The sequence below is a fragment of the Artemia sp. Qi Xiang Cuo genome, chromosome 6, assembly GCF_049724085.1.
Source record: "Artemia sp. Qi Xiang Cuo chromosome 6, ASM4972408v1, whole genome shotgun sequence".
Taxonomy (NCBI): Eukaryota; Metazoa; Arthropoda; class Branchiopoda; order Anostraca; family Artemiidae; genus Artemia; species Artemia sp. Qi Xiang Cuo.
The window spans coordinates 80,653,996-80,672,876 of record NC_142799.1 but is presented as its reverse complement, the minus strand read 5'-3'; the positions used below and the strand labels follow the sequence as shown (position 1 = coordinate 80,672,876).

Genomic DNA, 18,881 nt, shown 5'->3' with positions numbered 1-18,881 from the left:
CTGTTTTTTCATTCTCACTGAGAAAACCATAAACCACGTGGTAATGTCAGTATTAAACTAAATTGTAGATGGCAGCAGGGGTGGGCAATGGGACCTCCTGATAGGGTTCTACTTGAGTAATGAGAAGCTGTTTAGAATAGCTGCCGTTAAGGAGATAAATTATTTTTCGGACTTTTTTTCGCCTTGTCCTAAAGTTTTCATATTACTACAAAATAATTGAAGTGATATTTTACTGCAATATTAAGTCAAATAAGGCCAATATACTTGCAAACACTCACTCTCTCTCCCATCCTGTTTAAAGAAACTGCTCCTCGTATCTTTACTATTCCACCTGGCACAGCTCCAAAAGTAATAAATTTTACTCCACACATATACATTATATGCAGCAGTAGAAACTGTTTTTACAAATAATAGATGTTAAATTCTTAAGAACCTAAAAAAAATAAATGTTTTAAACAGAGTTTTGCTAGTTCTTTCAAAAGATTTGTCACTTGAAACGTTGTTAAAATTAAAAAAAAATACTATTGTTCTAGTTTGGATTAAACGCGTCATTTTAATAGTACTTTATATAATTGACACCTATTAACAAAATAAAGAAACTAAGGCAGTAAATCATTTCGTAAAATCACATTTTATAATTTCGGTGATGTTTCGTCAAAGTTTATGTTAGTTACACGAATTGTTTCAGCTGATCACATTTCTTATGATGCTGCTGAATTATGTTTGCTAGTGTTTATACAACTTGTCAAATAATCCTCAGCAATAGTCGTAACAGCTTCTTCATAACAACGGCGGGCTTCAGCCATATTGAAAAAGCTCCATCACAAATGGCCCTTTCTAATGTAGCGCCTTGTTGTTAATGCCACTCTGGAACTGCCCGCTTAATACTTTTAGAATTACCGTATTTTCGGCAGTATTTCAAAATTAATTGTTACGAAAGCGGCTGTTAAAAGTTATTTCTTCGGAAAAATAAACCAATCACATTGAAAAAGCAATATCACAAATGTCATTTGCAACTACAGTGTCTTATTGCTAAAACACTTCTGGAATTCCCATGTTTATCCATGTAATAGTGAGTTTTGAAAGATGTTGGCTGACAGCCAGTAGGTCGGTGAGTTAGGGAAGATAGACATCTCTTAGGGTTCTCAGGATCCCTGTAAATGAATATATCAATCAATCAATCAATCCATTTATTCAATAAATAGATTCACAAACAAAAATACTTGAACAATGTCTCCCCCGTAATGCTCTATGACCTGGAATAAAACAGGGGAGAAACGACATTGAAACAAATACATAAGAAAAACATTGGTATTTATCTGTTAGCCAGTAGGCTAAACACTCGACAATTTGAATCTGCCGGTATGAGGTTGGAACAACTGAGACGTCTGGGAGATAAATACATAAATACGTATATATATATATATATATATATATATATATATATATATATATATATATATATATATGTATATATATATATATATAATTTGGGCTGTATATTTGCACATTAGGGGGGCTGGGGGTTAGCTATAGTCGGGTTGCAAATGTAACCTAACTTAACCAAAATACTAACTAAATATTTATTAAAAAATAGCTACAATATAGTTTTCCACTGAGCCGTAGCTAATTGTTTCCGTATACAGACAGAAATAAACCGGTTATTGTCTGATTTTATAGATCAAAATTCTCGAGTTTGTACTGGCTAAGAGATAAGTACCAAAACATTTTCAAGGATTCTCAATTATCGCATGAATTAATGCATGAATTAATGTTTTTTAGGCAAATTGCACATTTGAAACCAAGCCACGAGAGATGCTGTGGAGAAGTCAAGCACCCCTCATAGCAAAAATCTAACCCGGCCCTGTGTCATAAATGCTAGTACTAGATGTAATACTACTAGTATAGTTAGCTGTATTGTTATATCTATTTTTCATTATTCTAAAATGGAAATCAGGCATGTACAAAAGTTTTTATTTAGGGGTGAGTGATTAATTAAAAGAAAAAAGACCAATTATATGAAGAAAAATGTAAAATATCCGGATGGACGAGGCTTTGGTGAGCCCAAAATACCCCATCCACTCTTGTAGACATGGCAAGTCGGAGCTTTATCATAGTTAGTGAAGTTTATACTATATTTTGCACCAACTAATTTAATCAGACATTGCTTGATTAATTTAGAAAAAATTTATAATCTTGTAATAAAAAAAAGGAATAACTTTAAACTGAAGAAAAAGTTGAAATTACCTTGAATAGGAAGTTTGAGAAAAAACAAACCGAAATTATAGTAGAAAGGCCTCATGAGCTCCGACGATTCACCCCTGCTGCCACCTACAACTTTTTTTAACACCAAATATGGGCATAGAGTCATTAGGGAGAACACGTGGCTAATGGGGTCAATGACCTAAATTTCCAAGGTCGAGTCCCACGATTCACCCCTGCTGCCACCTACAACTTTTTTTAATGCTGACGGGAGTCCAGATATGGGCATAGAGTCATTAGGGAGAACACGTGATTAATGGGATCAATGACCTAAATTTCCAAGGTCGATGTTGTTGTTGTTGTTGTAAGTGCACGCTCTCAGCGAATGTCAAGGTGTCCAGAAATAGGAAACAGTATTTGTTGTTGTTTTGGGCAAGTGCACGCTCTCAGCGAATGTCATGGTCGAGTTATTTGTTGTTTTGGGTAAGTGCACGCTCTCAGCGAATGTCAAGGTGTCCAGAAATAGGAAACAGCATTTGTTGTTTTTGTTGTTTTGGGCATGCTCGAGGCGAATGTTATGAGTTTCCAGACATAGGAAACAGTTAGATCACGTGTTCCTTTCTCAGCCAATCAGCGAGCTTGCTTACATATTAGCGGCTGAGGGAATATGAGGAAAGGATTTTGCTATAGTTTTATTAGTCTGTGAATAGAATTCACTAAGTTTTTAGTTAGCAGCGTGATAACATGAGTGAACAAGTTGAGTTAGAAATATCTTTTTATTGCAACTGTTCTATTTGTAAAGAGCATTTTCATGATTTTGAACATTCTCATGAACCTACTGCATGTTTAGACAGCATAGAGGCAGAGATAGATGAGAAGAATCTGGAGGAAATGAGAAGAAAAATTATATGTGATACGGAGAGAAATTTATACCGATTGTAAGTAAGCTCACATAAAAGAAGGGTTGATATGACAGAAAAGGAAGATCAAAAGAAGAGACTGGGAAAAGAGGGCTTTCTCTATAGTGTAAAAGACAGCAATGAAAACCCAATGAAAAATGTATATAAAGCAAGATATAACTCTGAATATTATGATGGATATGTTCTAAGAGAAGAGAAAAAGTGGCCCTTTAAGAGACATCATAAGAGGTCATTCTACGAAATGGATTTTAAACAACGAAAACCGTGGTGGAAGAGTTCTCATATATGATTTAACGATAAATCTATTTATTAATATGTATAATGAGTTTTATATTGTAATCATACAATAAATTTGTTTGTATTATTTTAATTTTCGCAAACTAGATATATATATATAGAGTAAAGATACCATCAGAGACTTCTGTACTGGGCCTTTAAGAGCTGTACCACCAACACAAGGTCCACCGATGCTACAGCATGCTTCGCCTGGGCCATCCGGCACCCAAGTGCAGTCAGGATTTGCAAATGTGAGCATTTTTTCCTACCTATCTTATAGAAATACATATCTATTTCATCCAATGTCTTTTCTTTTCACTATTTTTCAACGTTTTATAAAAGTGTATCTCAGCGGGATATTAAAATATTAACACTTCGGCCCCCACCCGGGTGGTCGATGCTTCCCCCTCCCGAGGCGCGCGCGCACGCGAAGGGCCTGTTTTTGGAACTGTAACAGCTCTTTTTTTTCTAATCTATACTCTGTTATCTGTTGCTATCGCTTCGATATATCATAAGAAAATATTTTTAGGTAATTTTCTAGTTTTTACTGCTATCTCTCACCGCTATGAAACTCAAAATGCTATTTTTCACAATTGAATATTATTGTTTTAATCTTTGGCTTAAAGCTCCGCACATGCATATAAATATATCTGTTTCACCCCTTTTCTTGTCTTGTTCTATCATTAGCGGTTAGGCCGAGTCTAGGATTTCAATGCTTTTACGTAATTCTGTGTTTATTTCTGAAAATAGCGGAATTGTTTGCAAAATTAGCAATAGATATTTAGGAAATTGGAATTCTATGTAAGAGCGAAAAAAGTTATATCCCCAAAAATAATAATTGCTATTTATGACATTGCTGAAAAGCAGGGGGGGGGCATAGTTGCCCTCGAATCTTTTTGGTCACTTAAAAAGTGCAGTCAATTACTGCTAATGCTCACCATTTGAAACTCTGTGAATGCTATTCCGTTCACAATTGAATATTCCATAGTTTTAAAAGAGAAGGCTGCAGAGATTATCCCATTTATCTATCTGGCACATATGGACTGTCTAATTTACACTGAATATTTTTAAAATAGCTTTCAATCTTACAACTTGCCGCCAAGATTTTAGCGATGGAAAACATTCTGACAATGTCTGAGTTAACGGTTTCCAACATTTAATTGTTGTATTTTCCTCATCTGAAGTTCAGTCTTGGAAATCGGAACATACGCGCGGCTTACAATAATTAAGCTAATGGGTTCACAACCTGTACGTGATCTTTGAAACGATTTATGGTCTAACAATATTTCAACTTTTGGACATTATGTAAACGGCTGGGAGCCGTCACGGCTCCCGGGAAGCGCCGGTGAGACCGAGAAGCGTTGGGGGAAGCGCTGCGGGATGGCGGTCGGGAAGCGCCGGGGGAAGCGCCGCGGGAAGCGCTGTGGGATGCGCTGCGATGGCCCGCTGGGTCGGCTCGGAGGGGGGAGCATTAAATAGTGGAAATTGGGAAAGGGAGTTGTTTGAACAAAATCAAATTTTTTTCTTTTATGTATAGTGGGGTTTTAGAGTTTGGTGTGATTGACACAGAATATATTGGTCTGAAATATTCCTCAACTGGCATTATTTTCGAAGCAGCTTTCTTACTCCTAGACAATCAACGACGTGAAATTCATTGCTATAAATGGAACGTCAGATACAATATATATAAGTACGAGAGAAACAGATGGAGTTCAACACTAAATTTTATAAATCGAAACGGCTTTTATGTTAAAACCATAAGACCACGTAATGAAAATGGCTATAAAATAAAACATGTACAAGAGGAAATTCAGGAAATATGCAGTTTTTTCGGTGTGCAAGCTGTTTATGTTAAGGGAAACGTGCCAACTGATAAACTCTTACTAGAAAAATGTGATAAAAACATAGCATCATTCAATTTAGAAGACTTCAAATGTGAAAAATACCTGTATTCAGTACAGGACCCAGAAGATGAAGTTAGATATTTCGCTCAATGGATACCGGAAAAGATGCCTGACAAGGAAAAATGCATCAGATATCCAAAGACCTAAACTTGCTCTTCCTCATATCAAATGGATTAAGCCCTTTTTTTTAAATATGTCATTATGTATTTTTTTTTTAAATATGTCATTATGTATTTTTTCAAATGTTTTTAAATATGTTTAGGCAATAAATATCTTAAGCCTCAGCCGTTTTTATTATTTATAATACTTCATCGCCATGAAAATTATAATTTAAGGTTCAACATTACAAGGAACACACTTTCAAGTTAAGCATGTTGGACAACCCTAAATACTCACCACTATAAAGGTAAGTTAAACCTAAAAGGTTAAAAAAAAAAATTTCTGAGATCACACTGTCAGATTCATCATGTCAGGGAACACACTTTCAGATTCAGCATGTCTGGGAACACACTTTCAGGTTCAACACGTTAGAGAACCCTAAATGATAAGTTAACTCTAAAAGATAAAAAAATTTCTCTGAAATCACACTTTCAGATTCAGCATGTCAGGGAACACTTGGGTGAAACTCTATGGTCGTTATAATATACAAGTTCCATTTGAACAATGTTTTGAGGTCCCATAGCCCAACCCCAAAGGACCCCGACGCCCATACCCTAACCCGAAGGAACCCAACCCTAAATACTCACCACTATAAAGGTAAGTTAATCCTAAAAGGTTAAAAAAAAAATTCTGAAATCACACTTTCAGATTCATCATGTCAGGGAACACACTTTCAGATTCAGCATGTCTGGGAACACACTTTCAGGTTCAACATGTTAGAGAACCATAAATGATAAGTTAACTCTAAAAGATTAAAAAATTTCTCTGAAGTCACACTTTCAGATTCGGCATGTCAGGGAACACTTGGGTGAAACTCTATGGTCGTTATAATATACTGGATCCATTTTAACAATGTTTTTAGGTGCCCAAGTCCAACCCCAAATGACCCCGACGATCCGACCCCCACCCGAAGGAACCCCCCGGTCCCCAAAGGCGCCAGGCCCCCCGGTCCCCACAATGCCCGCCAAAGGGCCACCGAGCCCAAAGGCCCCCAAAGGCCCCCTGACACACCCAAAATACCAACAAACAAAAATTTCTCTTAGAAATAATATTTTTCATCACTGATAACACTTTTCTGTTCGAACTAGCAAGTTTTCTACCAAAGATACCAAATATTTTCATAGAGGTAAAATTTTTTTATTGTGATAACAACTTTTCTGTCAGAAGTAGCAAGTTTTGCTTAACACTAACAAACCCACTCATCAGACTAATGATATTTCACTTTAATACTAACATACTTTTACTGAACACACACAAATTTTTCTTAGAAATAATATTATTCATCAATGATAACACTTTCTGTTCGAACTAGCAAGTTTTCTACCAAAGATACCAAATTTTTTCGTAGAAGTAACATTTTTTGATTGTGACAACAACTTTTATGTCAGAAGTAGCAAGTTTTGCTTAACACTAACAAACATTCTCATCAAAGTAACAATATTTTACCTTAATACTAGCATACTTTTACTGAACAAACAAAAATTTCTCTTGGAAATAACATTTTTCCTCACTGATAACACTTTTTATGTTCGAACTAGCAAGTTTTCTACCAAAGATACCAAATTTTTTCTTAGAAGTAACATTTTTTGATTGTGATAACAACTTTTCTGTCAGAAGTAGCAATTTTTGCTTAACACTAACAAACCTTCTCATCAAAGTAACGATATTTTACTTTAATACTAACATACTTTTACTGAACACACACAAAGTTCTCTTAGAAATGATATTTTTCGTCATTGATAACACTTTTTCTGTTCGATCTAGCAAGTTTTCTACCAAAGATACCAAATTTTTTCTTTGAACTAACATTTTTGATTGTGATAACAACTTTTCTGTCAGAAGTAGCAAGTTTTGCGTAACACTAAAAAACCTTCTCATCAAAGTAATGATATTTTACATTAATACTAACTTAATTTTACTGAACAAACAAAAATTTATCTTAGAAATAATATTTTTCATCACTGATAACACTTTTATGTTAGAACTAGCAAGTTTTCTACCAAAGATTCCAAATATTTTCATAGAAGTAACATTTTTTTATTATGATAACAACTTTTCTGTCAGAAGTAGTAAGTTTTGCTTAACACTAACAAACATTCTCATCAAAGTAATGATATTTTACCTTAATACTAACATTCTTTTACTGAACACACAGAAATTTCTCTTAGAAATAATATTTTTCGTCAGTGATAACACTTTTTCTGTTCGAACTACCAAGTTTTCTACCAAAGATATCAAATTTTTTCGTAGACGTACCATTTTTTTATTGTGATAACAACTTTTCTGTCAGAAGTAGCAAGTTTTGCTTAACACTACCAAACATTCTCATCAAAGTAACAACATTTTACCCTAATACTAACATACTTTTACTGAACAAACAAAAATTTCTCTTAGAAATAATATTTTTCATCAATGATAACACTTTTTCTGTTCGAACTAGCAAGTTTTATAGCAAAGATACCAAATTTTTTCATAGAAGAAACATTTTTTGATTGTGATAACAACTTTTCTGTCAGAAGTAGCAAGTTTTGCTTAACACTAACAAACATTCTCATCAAAGTAATGACATTTTACCCTTAATACTAACATACTTTTACTGAACACACACAAATTTCTCTTAGAAATAATATTTTTCATCAGTGATAACACTTTTTCTGTTTGAACTAGCATGTTTTCTAGCAAATACAAAAAATTTTTTCTTAGAGGTAACATTTTTTTATTGTGATAACAACTTTTATGTCAGAAGTAGCAAGTTTTGCTTAACACTAACAAACCTTCTCTTCAAAGTAACAACATTTTACCCTAATACTAACATACTTTTACTGAACAAACAAAAATTTCTCATAGAAATAATATTTTTCATCAATGATAACAATTTTTCTGTTGGAACTAGTAAGTTTTCTAGCAAAGATACCAAATTTTTTCATAGAAGATCTAATACTAAAATACTTTTACTAAACAAACAAAAATTTCTCTTAGAAATAATATTTTTCATCACTGATAACACTTTTTCTCTTCGAACTAGCAAGTTTTCTAGCAAAGATACCAAATTTTTTCATAGAAGTAAAAAAAAATTTGATTGTGATAACAACTTTTCTGTCAGAAGTAGCAAGTTTTGCTTAACACTAACAAATCTTCTCATCAAAGTTATGATATTTTACCCTAATACTAACATACTTTTACTGAACAAACAAAAATTTCTCTTAGAAATAATATTTTTCATCAATGATAACACTTTTTCTGTTCGAACTAGCAAGTTTTCTACCAAAGATACCAAATTTGTTCTTAGAAGTAACATTTTTGATTGTGATAGCAACTTTTCTGTCAGAAGTAGCAAGTTTTTCTTAGCACTAACAAACATTCTCATCAAAGTAATGATATTTTACCTTAATACTAACATACTTTTACAGAACACACACACAAATTTCTCTTAGAAATAATATTTTTCGTCAGTGATAACTCTTTTTCTGTTCTAACTAGCAAATTTTCTTCCAAAGATACCAAATTTTTCGTATAAATAACATTTTTTGATTGTGATAAAAACTTTTCTGTCAGAAGTAGCAAGTTCTGCTTAACACTAACAAACCTTCTCATCAAAGTAATGACATTTTATCTTAATATTAACATACTTTAATGAACACGCACACAAATTTCACTTAGAAATAATATTTTTCATTTCTATGTCTGAATCTATTTGCTTACATGTCTGGGTTGGTGTTAGTTAGGTTAGGTTAGGTTAGCTAAGTTAGGTTAGGTTAGTGTTAGCTAGTAAACATTTCTCCATGTTTAAGTTAGGTTAGGTTAGGTTAACTTATCATGAGCGCTCATGATAAGCTAACCGAGCCTAACTAAAGCATGGTACAAAGTCGACATGGGTGGATTTTCCGGCGAGTATGGTTAGGTTAGGTTAGGCTAGATCAAGTTAGGAGATAGGTTAAGTTAGGTTAGGTTAGCCTACGTACGCGCGCGTACGTAGGCTAACCTAACCCAACTTAACCTAACCTAACCTAACTTGATCTAGCCTAACCTAACCTAACCATACTCGCCAGAAAATCCACCCATGTCGACTTTGTACCATGCTTTAGTTAGGCTAGGTTAGCTTATCACGAGCGCTCATGATAAGTTAACCTAACCTAACTTAAACATGGAGAAATGTTTAATAGATAAACTAAACTAACTTAGCTAACCTAACTTAGCTAACCAAACCTAACCTAACCAAACACCAACTCAGACATGTAAGCAATAGATTCAGATATAGAAATGAAAAATATTATTTCTAAGAGAACTTTGTGTGCGTGTTCAGTAAAAGTATGTTAGTATTAAGGTAAAATGTCGGTACTTTGATGAGAAGGTTTGTTAGTGTTAAGAAAAACTTGCTACTTCTGACAGAAAAGTTGTTATCACAATCAAAAAATGTTACTTCTACGAAAAAATTTGGTATCTTTGGTGGAAAATTTGCTAGTTAGAACAGAAAAAGAGTTATCACTGACGAAAAATATTATTTCTAAGAGAAATTTGTGTGTGTTCTGTAAAAGTATGTTAGTATTAAGGTAAAATATCATTACTTTGATGAGAATGTTTGTTAGTGCTAAGAAAAACTTGCTACTTCTGACAGAAAAGTTGCTATTACAATCAAAAATGTTACTTCTAAGAACAAATTTGGTATCTTTGGTAGAAAACTTGCTAGTTCGAACAGAAAAAGTGTTATCACTGACGAAAAATATTATTTCTAAGAGAAATTTTTGTTTGTTCAGTAAAAGTATGTTAGTATTAGGGTAAAATATCATTACTTTGATGAGAAGGATTGTTAGTGTTAAGCAAAACTTGCTACTTCTGACAGAAAAGTTGTTATCACAATAAAAAAATGTTACTTCTACAAAAAAATTTGATATCTTTGTTAGAAAACTTGCTAGTTCGAACAGAAAAAGTGTTATCATTGACGAAAAATATTATTTCTAAGAAAAATTTGTGAGTGTTCAGTAAAAGTATGTTAGTATTAAAGTAAAATATCGTTACTTTGATGAGAATGTTTGTTAGTGTTAAGCAAAACTTGCTACTTCTGACAGAAAAGTTGTTATCACAATAAAAAAAATGTTACTTCTATGAAAAAATTTGGTATCTTTGCTAGAAAACTTGCTAGTTTGAACAGAAAAAGTGTTATCAGTGATGAAAAATATTATTTCTAAGAGAAATTTTTGTTTGTTCAGTAAAAGTATGTTAGTATTAGATCTTCTATGAAAAAATTTGGTATCTTTGCTAGAAAAGTTGCTAGTTCGAACAGAAAAAGTGTTATCATTGATGAAAAATATTATTTCTATGAGAAATTTTTGTTTGTTCAGTAAAAGTATGTAAGTATTAGGGTAAAATGTTGTTACTTTGATCAGAAGGTTTGTTAGTGTTAAGCAAAACTTGCTACTTCTGACAGAAAAGTTGTTATCACAATCAAAAAATTTTACTTCTAAGAAGAAATTTGGTATCTTTGTTATAAAACTTGCTAGTTCGAACTGAAAAAGTTCGATCACTGATAAAATATAATATTATTTATAAGAGACATTTTTGAGTCTTCAGTAAAACTATATTAGTATTAAGGGTAAAATATTATAACTTTGGTGAAAATGTTTGTTAGTGTTAAGCAAAACTTGATACTTCTGACAGAAAAGTTGTTATCAGAATAAAAAAATGGTACCTCTAAGAAATAATTTGTTATCTTTGGTAGAAAACTTGCTAGTTCGAACAGAAAAAGTGTTATCACTGACGAAAAATATTATTTCTAAGAGAAATTTACGTGTGTTCAGTAAAAGTATGTTAGTATTAAGGTAAAATATCATTACTTTGATGAGAATGTTTGTTAGTGTTAAGAAAAACTTGCTACTACTGACAGAAAAGTTGTTATCATAATCAAAAAATGTTACTTCTATGAAAATATTTGGTATCTTTGGTAGAAAACTTGCTAGTTCGAACATAAAAGTGTTATCAGTGATGAAAAATATTATTTCTAAGAGAAATTTTTGTTTGTTCAGTAAAAGTATGTTAGTATTAAGGTAAAATATCATTACTTTGATGAGAAGGTTTGTTAGTGTTAAGCAGAACTTGATACTTCTGACAGAAAAGTTGCTATCACAATCAAAAAATTATTACTTCTAAGAAAAAATTTGGTATCTTTGGTAGAAAACTTGCTAGTTCGAACAAAAAAAGTGTTATCACTGACGAAAAATATTATTTCTAAGAGAAATTTGCGTGCGTTCAGTAAAAGTATGTTAGTATTAAAGTAAAATATCGTTACTTCGATTAGAAGGTTTGTTAATGTTAAGCAAAAATTGCTACTTCTGACAGAAAATTTGTTATCACAATCAAAAAATGTTACTTCTAAGAAAAAATTTGGTATCTTTGGTAGAAAACTTGCTATTTCGAACAGAAAAAGTGTTTTCAGTGAGGAATAATGTTATTTCCAAGAGAAATTTTTGTTTGTTCAGTAAAAGTATGCTAGTATTAAGGTAAAATATTGTTACTTTGATGAGAATATTTGTTAGTGTTAAGCAAAACTTGCTACTTCTGACAGAAAAGTTGTTATCACAATCAAAAAATGTTAATTCTACGAAAAAATTTGGTATCTTTGGTAGAAAACTTGCTAGTTCGAACAGAAAAAGTGTTATCAGTGATGAAAAATAATATTTCTAAGAGAAATTTGTGTGTGTTCTGTAAAAGTATGTTAGTATTAAGGTAAAATATCATTACTTTGATGAGAATGTTTGTTAGTGCTAAGAAAAACTTGCTACTTCTGACAGAAAAGTTGCTATTACAATCAAAAATGTTACTTGTAAAAATAAATTTGGTATCTTTGGTAGAAAACTTGCTAGTTTGAGCAGAAAAAGTGTTATCACTGACGAAAAATATTATTTCTAAGAGAAATTTGTGTGTGTTCAGTAAAAGTATGTTAGTATTAAGGGTAAAATATCATTACTTTGATGAGAATGTTTGTTAGTGTTAAGCAAAACTTGCTACTTCCGACAGAAAAGTTGTTATCACAATCAAAAAATGTTACTTCTATGAAAAAATTTTGTATCTTTGCTAGAAAACTTGCTAGTTCGAACAGAAAAAGTGTTATCATTGATGAAAAATATTATTTCTAAGAGAAATTTTTGTTTGTTCAGTAAAAGTATGTTAGTATTAGGGTAAAATGTTGTTACTTTAATGAGAATGTTTGTTAGTGTTAAGCAAAACTTGCTACTTCTGACAGAAAAGTTGTTATCACAATCAAAAAATGTTACTTCTATGAAAAAATTTGGTATCTTTGGTAGAAAACTTGCTAGTTCGAACAGAAAAAGTGTTATCACTGACGAAAAATATTATTTCTAAGAGAAATTTGTGTGTCTTCAGTAAAAGTATGTTAGTATTAAGGGTAAAATATCATTACTTTGATGAGAATGTTTGTTAGTGTTAAGCAAAACTTGCTACTTCTGACAGAAAAGTTGTTATCACAATAAAAAAATGGTACGTCTACGAAAAAATTTGGTATCTTTGGTAGAAAACTTGCTAGTTCGAACAGAAAAAGTGTTATCCCTGACGAAAAATATTATTTCTAAGAGAATTTTCTGTGTGTTCAGTAAAAGTATGTTAGTATTAAGGGTAAATTGTTACTACTTTGATGAGAATGTTTGTTAGCGTTAAGCAAAACTTGCTACTTCTGACAGAAAAGTTGTTATCAAAATAAAAAAAATGTTACTTCTATGAAAATACTTGGTATCTTTGGTAGAAAACTTGCTAGTTCGAACATAAAAGTGTTATCAGTGATGAAAAATATTATTTCTAAGAGAAATTTTTGTTTGTTCAGTAAAAGTATGTTAGTATTAGGATAAAATGTTGTTACTTTAATGAGAAGGATTGTTAGTGTTAAGAAAAACTTGCTACTTCTGACAGAAAGGTTGTGATCACAATCAAAAAATGTTACTTCTATGAAAAACTTTGTTATACTTGCTAGAAAATATGTTAGTTCGAACAGAAAAAGTGTTATCACTGACGAAAAATATTATTTCTAAGATAAATTTGTGTGTGTTCAGTAAAAGTATGTTAGTATTAAGGGTAAAATATCATTACTTTGATGAGAAGGTTTGTTAGTGTTAAGCAAAACTTACTACTTCTGACAGAAAAGTTGTTATCACAATAAAAAAATGGTACGTCTACGAAAAAATTTGATATCTTTGGTAGAAAACTTGCTAGTTCGAACAGAAAAAGTGTTATCACTGACGAAAAATATTATTTCTAAGAAAAATTTGTGTGTGTTCAGTAAAAGTATATTAGTATTAAGGTAAAATATCATTACTTTGATGAGAATGTTTGTTAGTGTTAAGCAAAACTTGCTACTTCTGACAGAAAAGTTGTTATCATAATCAAAAAATGTTACTTCTATGAAAATATTTGGTATCTTTGGTAGAAAACTTGCTAGTTCGAACATAAAAGTGTTATCAGTGATGAAAAATATTATTTCTAAGAGAAATTTTTGTTTGTTCAGTAAAAGTATGTTAGTATTAAGGTAAAATGTCGTTACTTTGATGAGAAGATTTGTTAGTCTTAAGCAGAACCTGCTACTTCTGACAAAAAAGTTGTTATCTCATTCAAAAATGTTACTTCTAAGAAAAAATTTGATATCTTTGGTAGAAAACTTGCTAGTTCGAACAAAAAAAGTGTTATCACTGATGAACAATATTATTTCGAAGAGAAATTTGCGTGTGTATATTAAAAGTATGCTAACATTAAGTTAAAATTCATTTATTTGATGAGAATTTTTGTTAGTGTTAAGCAAATATTCCTACTTCTGACAGAAAAGTTGCTATCGCAATAGGAAAATAATACTTCTCAGAATCAAGTTGGTATCTTTGATAGAAAACGTGCTATTTCGAACATAAAAAGTGTTTTCAGTGATTAAAAATGTTATTTCCAAGAGAAATTTGTGTGTGTTAAGTAATAGTATGATAGTATTAATGTAAAATATTGTTACTTTGATGAGAATATTTGTTAGTGTTAACCAAATGTTGATACTTCTGACATAAAAGTTGATATCACAATAACAAAATGTTAATTCTACGAAGAAATTTGGTATCTTTGGTAGAAAACTTGCTAGTTCGAACAGAAAAAGTGTTATCATTGATGAAAAATATTATTTCTAAGAGAAATTTGTGTTTGTTCAGTAAAAGTATGTTAGTATTAAAGTAAAATATCATTACTTTGATGAGTGGGTTTGTTAGTGTTAAGCAAAACTTGCTACTTCTGACAGAAAAGTTGTTATCACAGTCAAAAAAAGTTACTTCTATAAAAATATTTGGTATCTTTGGTAGAAAACTTGCTAGTTCGAACAGAAAAGTGTTATCAGTGATGAAAAATATTATTTCTAAGAGAAATTTTTGTTTGTTGGTCTTTTGGGTGTGTCGGGGGGCCTTTGGGCTCGGTGGCCCTTTGGCGGGCATTGTGGGGACCGGGGGGCCTGGGGCCTTTGGGTACCGGGGGGTTCCTTCGGGTTGGGGTATGGTCGTCGGGGTCCTTTGGGGTTGGGCTAGGGGACCTCAAAACATTGTTCAAATGGAACTTGTATATTATAACGACCATAGAGTTTCACCCAAGTGTTCCCTGATATGCTGAATCGGAAAGTGTGATTTCAGAGAAATTGTTTAATCTTTTAGAGTTAACTTATCATTTAGGGTTCTCTAACGTGTTGAACCTGAAAGTGTGTTCCCAGACATGCTGAATCTGAAAGTTTGTTCCCTGACATGATGAATCTGAAAGTGTGATTTCAGAAAATTTTTTTAACCTTTTACGATTATTTTACCTTTATAGTGGTGAGTATTTAGGGTTGGGTTCCTTCGGGTTGGGGTATGGGCGTCGGGGTCCTTTGGGGTTGGGCTATGGGACCTCAAAACATTGTTCAAATGGAACTTGTATATTATAACGACCATAGAGTTTCACTCAAGTGTTCCCTGACATGCTGAATCTGAAAGTGTGATTTCAGAGAAATTCTTTAATCTTTTAGAGTTAACTTATCATTTAGGGTTCTCTAACGTGATGAACCTGAAAGTGTGTTCCCAGACATGCTGAATCTGAAAGTGTGTTCCCTGAGATGATGAATCTGAAAGTGTGATTTCAGAAATTTTTTTTTTTAACCTTTTAGGTTTAACTTACCTTTATAGTGGTGAGTATTTAGGGTTGTCAAACATGCTGAACTTGAAAGTGTGTTCCTTGGAATGTTGAACCTTAAATTATAATTTTCATGGCGATGAAGTATTATAAAGAATAAAAACGGCTGAGGCTTAAGATATTTATTGCCTAAACATATTTAAAAACATTTGAAAAAATACATAATGACATATTTAAAAAAAAAATACATAATGACATATTTAAGAAAAAGGGCTTAATCCATTTGATATGAGGAAGAGCAAGTTTAGGTCTTTGGATATCTGATGCATTTTTCCTTGTCAGGCATCTTTTCCGGTATTCATTGAGCGAAATATCGAACTTCATCTTCTGTGTCAGGTACTGAATACAGGTATTTTTCACATTTGAAGTCTTCGAAATTTAATAATGCTATGTTTTTATCACATTTTTCTAGTAAGAGCTTATCAGTTGTCAAGTTTCCTTTAACATAAACAGCTTGCACACCGAAAAAACTACATATTTCCTGAATTTTCTCTTGCATATGTTTTATTTCATAGCCATTTTCATTATGTGGTCTTATGGTTTTAACAAAAAAGCCATTTCGATTTTTAAAATTTAGTGTTGGACTCCATCTGTTTTTCTCGTACTTATACATATTGTATCTGACGTTCCATTTATAGCAATGAATTTCACGTCGTTGATTGTCTAGGAGTAAGAAAGCTGCTTCGAAAATAATGCCAGTTGAGGAATATTTCTGACCAATATATTCTGTGTCAATCACACCAAACTCTAAAACCCCGCTTTACATAGAAGAAAAAAATTTGATTTTGTTCAAACAACTCTCTTTCCCAATTTCCACTATTTAATGCTCCCCCCTCCGAGCCGACCCAGCGGGCCATCGCAGCGCATCCCACAGCGCTTCCCGCGGCGCTTCCCCCGGTGCTTCTCGGGATCCACCGGCGCTTCCCGACCGCCATCCCGCAGCGCTTCCCCCAACGCTTCTCGGTCCCACCGGCGCTTCCCGGGAGCCGTGACGGCTCCCAGCCGTTTACATAATGTCCAAAAGTTGAAATATTGTTAGACCATAAGTCGTTTCAAAGATCACGTACAGGTTGTGAACTCATTAGCTTAATTATTGTAAGCCGCGCGTATGTTCCGATTTCCAAGACTGAACTTCAGATGAGGAAAATACAACAATTAAATGTTGGAAACCGTTAACTCAGACATTGTCAGAATGTTTCCCATCGCTAAAATCATGGCGGCAAGTTGTAAGATTGAAAGCTATTTTAAAAATATTCAGTGTAAATTAGACAGTCCATATGTGCCAGATAGATAAATGGGATAATCTCTGCAGCCTTCTCTCTTAAAACTATGGAATATTCAATTGTGAACGGAATAGCATTCACAGAGTTTCAAATGGTGAGCATTAGCATTAATTGACTGCACTTTTTAAGTGACCAAAAAGATTCGAGGGCAACTATGCCCCCCCCCCTTTTCAGCAATGTCATAAATAGCAATTATTATTTTGGGGGATATAACTTGTTTCGCTCTTACATAGAATTCCAATTTACTAAATATCTATTGCTAATTTTGCAAACAATTACGCTATTTTCAGAAATAAACACAGAATTATGTAAAAGCATTGAAATCCTAGACTTGGCCTAACCACTAACCGCTAATGATAGAACAAGACAGGAAAAGGGGTGAAACAGATCTATTTATATGCACGTGCGGAGCCTTATGCCAAAGATTAAAACAATAATATTCAATTGTGAAAAATAGCATTTTGAGTTTCATAGCGGTGAGAGATAGCAGTAAAAACTAGAAAATTACCTAAAAATATTTGCTTATGAGATATCGAAGCGATAGCAACAGAGAAAATAGCAAAGATTAGAAAAAAAGAGCGGTTTCATTGCGAAAAAAATGATATTATCGTGAGATCTCTCCGCGGGAGGGTGGCCCAGTGAACACCAGGGGTGGGGGCGAGGGGTTAATATTTTAATATCCCGCTGACATACATTTTTATACAGTGTTGAAAAATAGTGGAAAATAAAGACATTGGAAGAAATAGATATGTATTTCTATAAGATAGGTAGGAAAAAATGCTCACATTTGCAAATCCTGGCTGCACTTGGGTGCCGGATGGCCCAGGCGAAGCATGCTGTAGCATCGGTGGACCTTGTGTTGGTGGTGCAGCTCTTAAAGGCCCAGTACAGAAGTCTCTGATGGTATCTTTACTCTATATATATATCTAGTTTGCGAAAATTAAAATAATACAAACAAATTTATTGTATGATTACAATATAAAACTCATTACACATATTAATAAATAGATTTATCGTTAAATCATATATGAGAACTCTTCTACCTCGGTTTTCGTTGTTTAAAATCCATTTCGTAGAATGACCTCTTATGATGTCTCTTAAAGGGCCACTTTTTCTCTTCTCTTAGAACATATCCATCATAATATTCAGAGTTATATCTTGCTTTATATACATTTTTCATTGGGTTTTCATTGCTGTCTTTTACACTATAGAGAAAGCCCTCTTTTCCCAGTCTCTTCTTTTGATCTTCCTTTTCTGTCATATCAACCCTTCTTTTATGTGAGCTTACTTACAATCGGTATAAATTTCTCTCCGTATCACATATAATTTTTCTTCTCATTTCCTCCAGATTCTTCTCATCTATCTCTGCCTCTATGCTGTCTAAACATGCAGTAGGTTCATGAGAATGTTCAAAATCATGAAAATGCCCTTTACAAATAGAACAGTTGCAATAAAAAGATATTTCTAACTCAACTTGTTCACTCATGTTATCACGCTGCTAACTAAAAACTTAGTGAATTCTATTCACAGACTAATAAAACTATAGCAAAAATCCTTTCCTCATATTCCCTCCGCCGCTAATATGTAAACAAGCTCGCTGATTGGCTGAGAAAGGAACACGTGATCTAACTGTTTTCTATGTCTGGAAACTCAAAACATTCGCCTTGAGCATGCCCGAAACAACAACAACATCAAATACTGTTTCCTATTTCTGGACACCTTGACATTCGCTGAGAGCGTGCACTTACAACAACAACAACAAATAAATCGACCTTGACATTCGCTGAGAGCGTGCATATACAACAACAACAACATCGACCTTGGAAATTTAGGTCATTGACCCCATTAACCACGTGTTCTCCCTAATGACTCTATGCCCATATTTGGTGTTAAAAAAAGTTGTAGGTGGCAGCAGGGGTGAATCGTCGGAGCTCATGAGGCCTTTCTACTAA

The 18,881-nt window shown here is 33.0% G+C and overlaps 1 protein-coding gene across 1 annotated transcript in view; it reads right to left on the bottom strand.

The window, feature by feature from the left end:
• Positions 1-517: 517 nt before the first annotated feature.
• LOC148951648 (uncharacterized) overlaps positions 518-18,881 on the bottom strand; it is an 87,986-nt gene continuing 69,622 nt past the window's right edge. Inside the window, exon 7 of the mRNA XM_089090408.1 lies at positions 518-1,154. Within this exon, the coding sequence (XP_088946534.1) occupies positions 1,007-1,154 (148 nt within the window). The 3' untranslated portion in view covers positions 518-1,006. The remainder of the gene's footprint in view (positions 1,155-18,881) is intronic.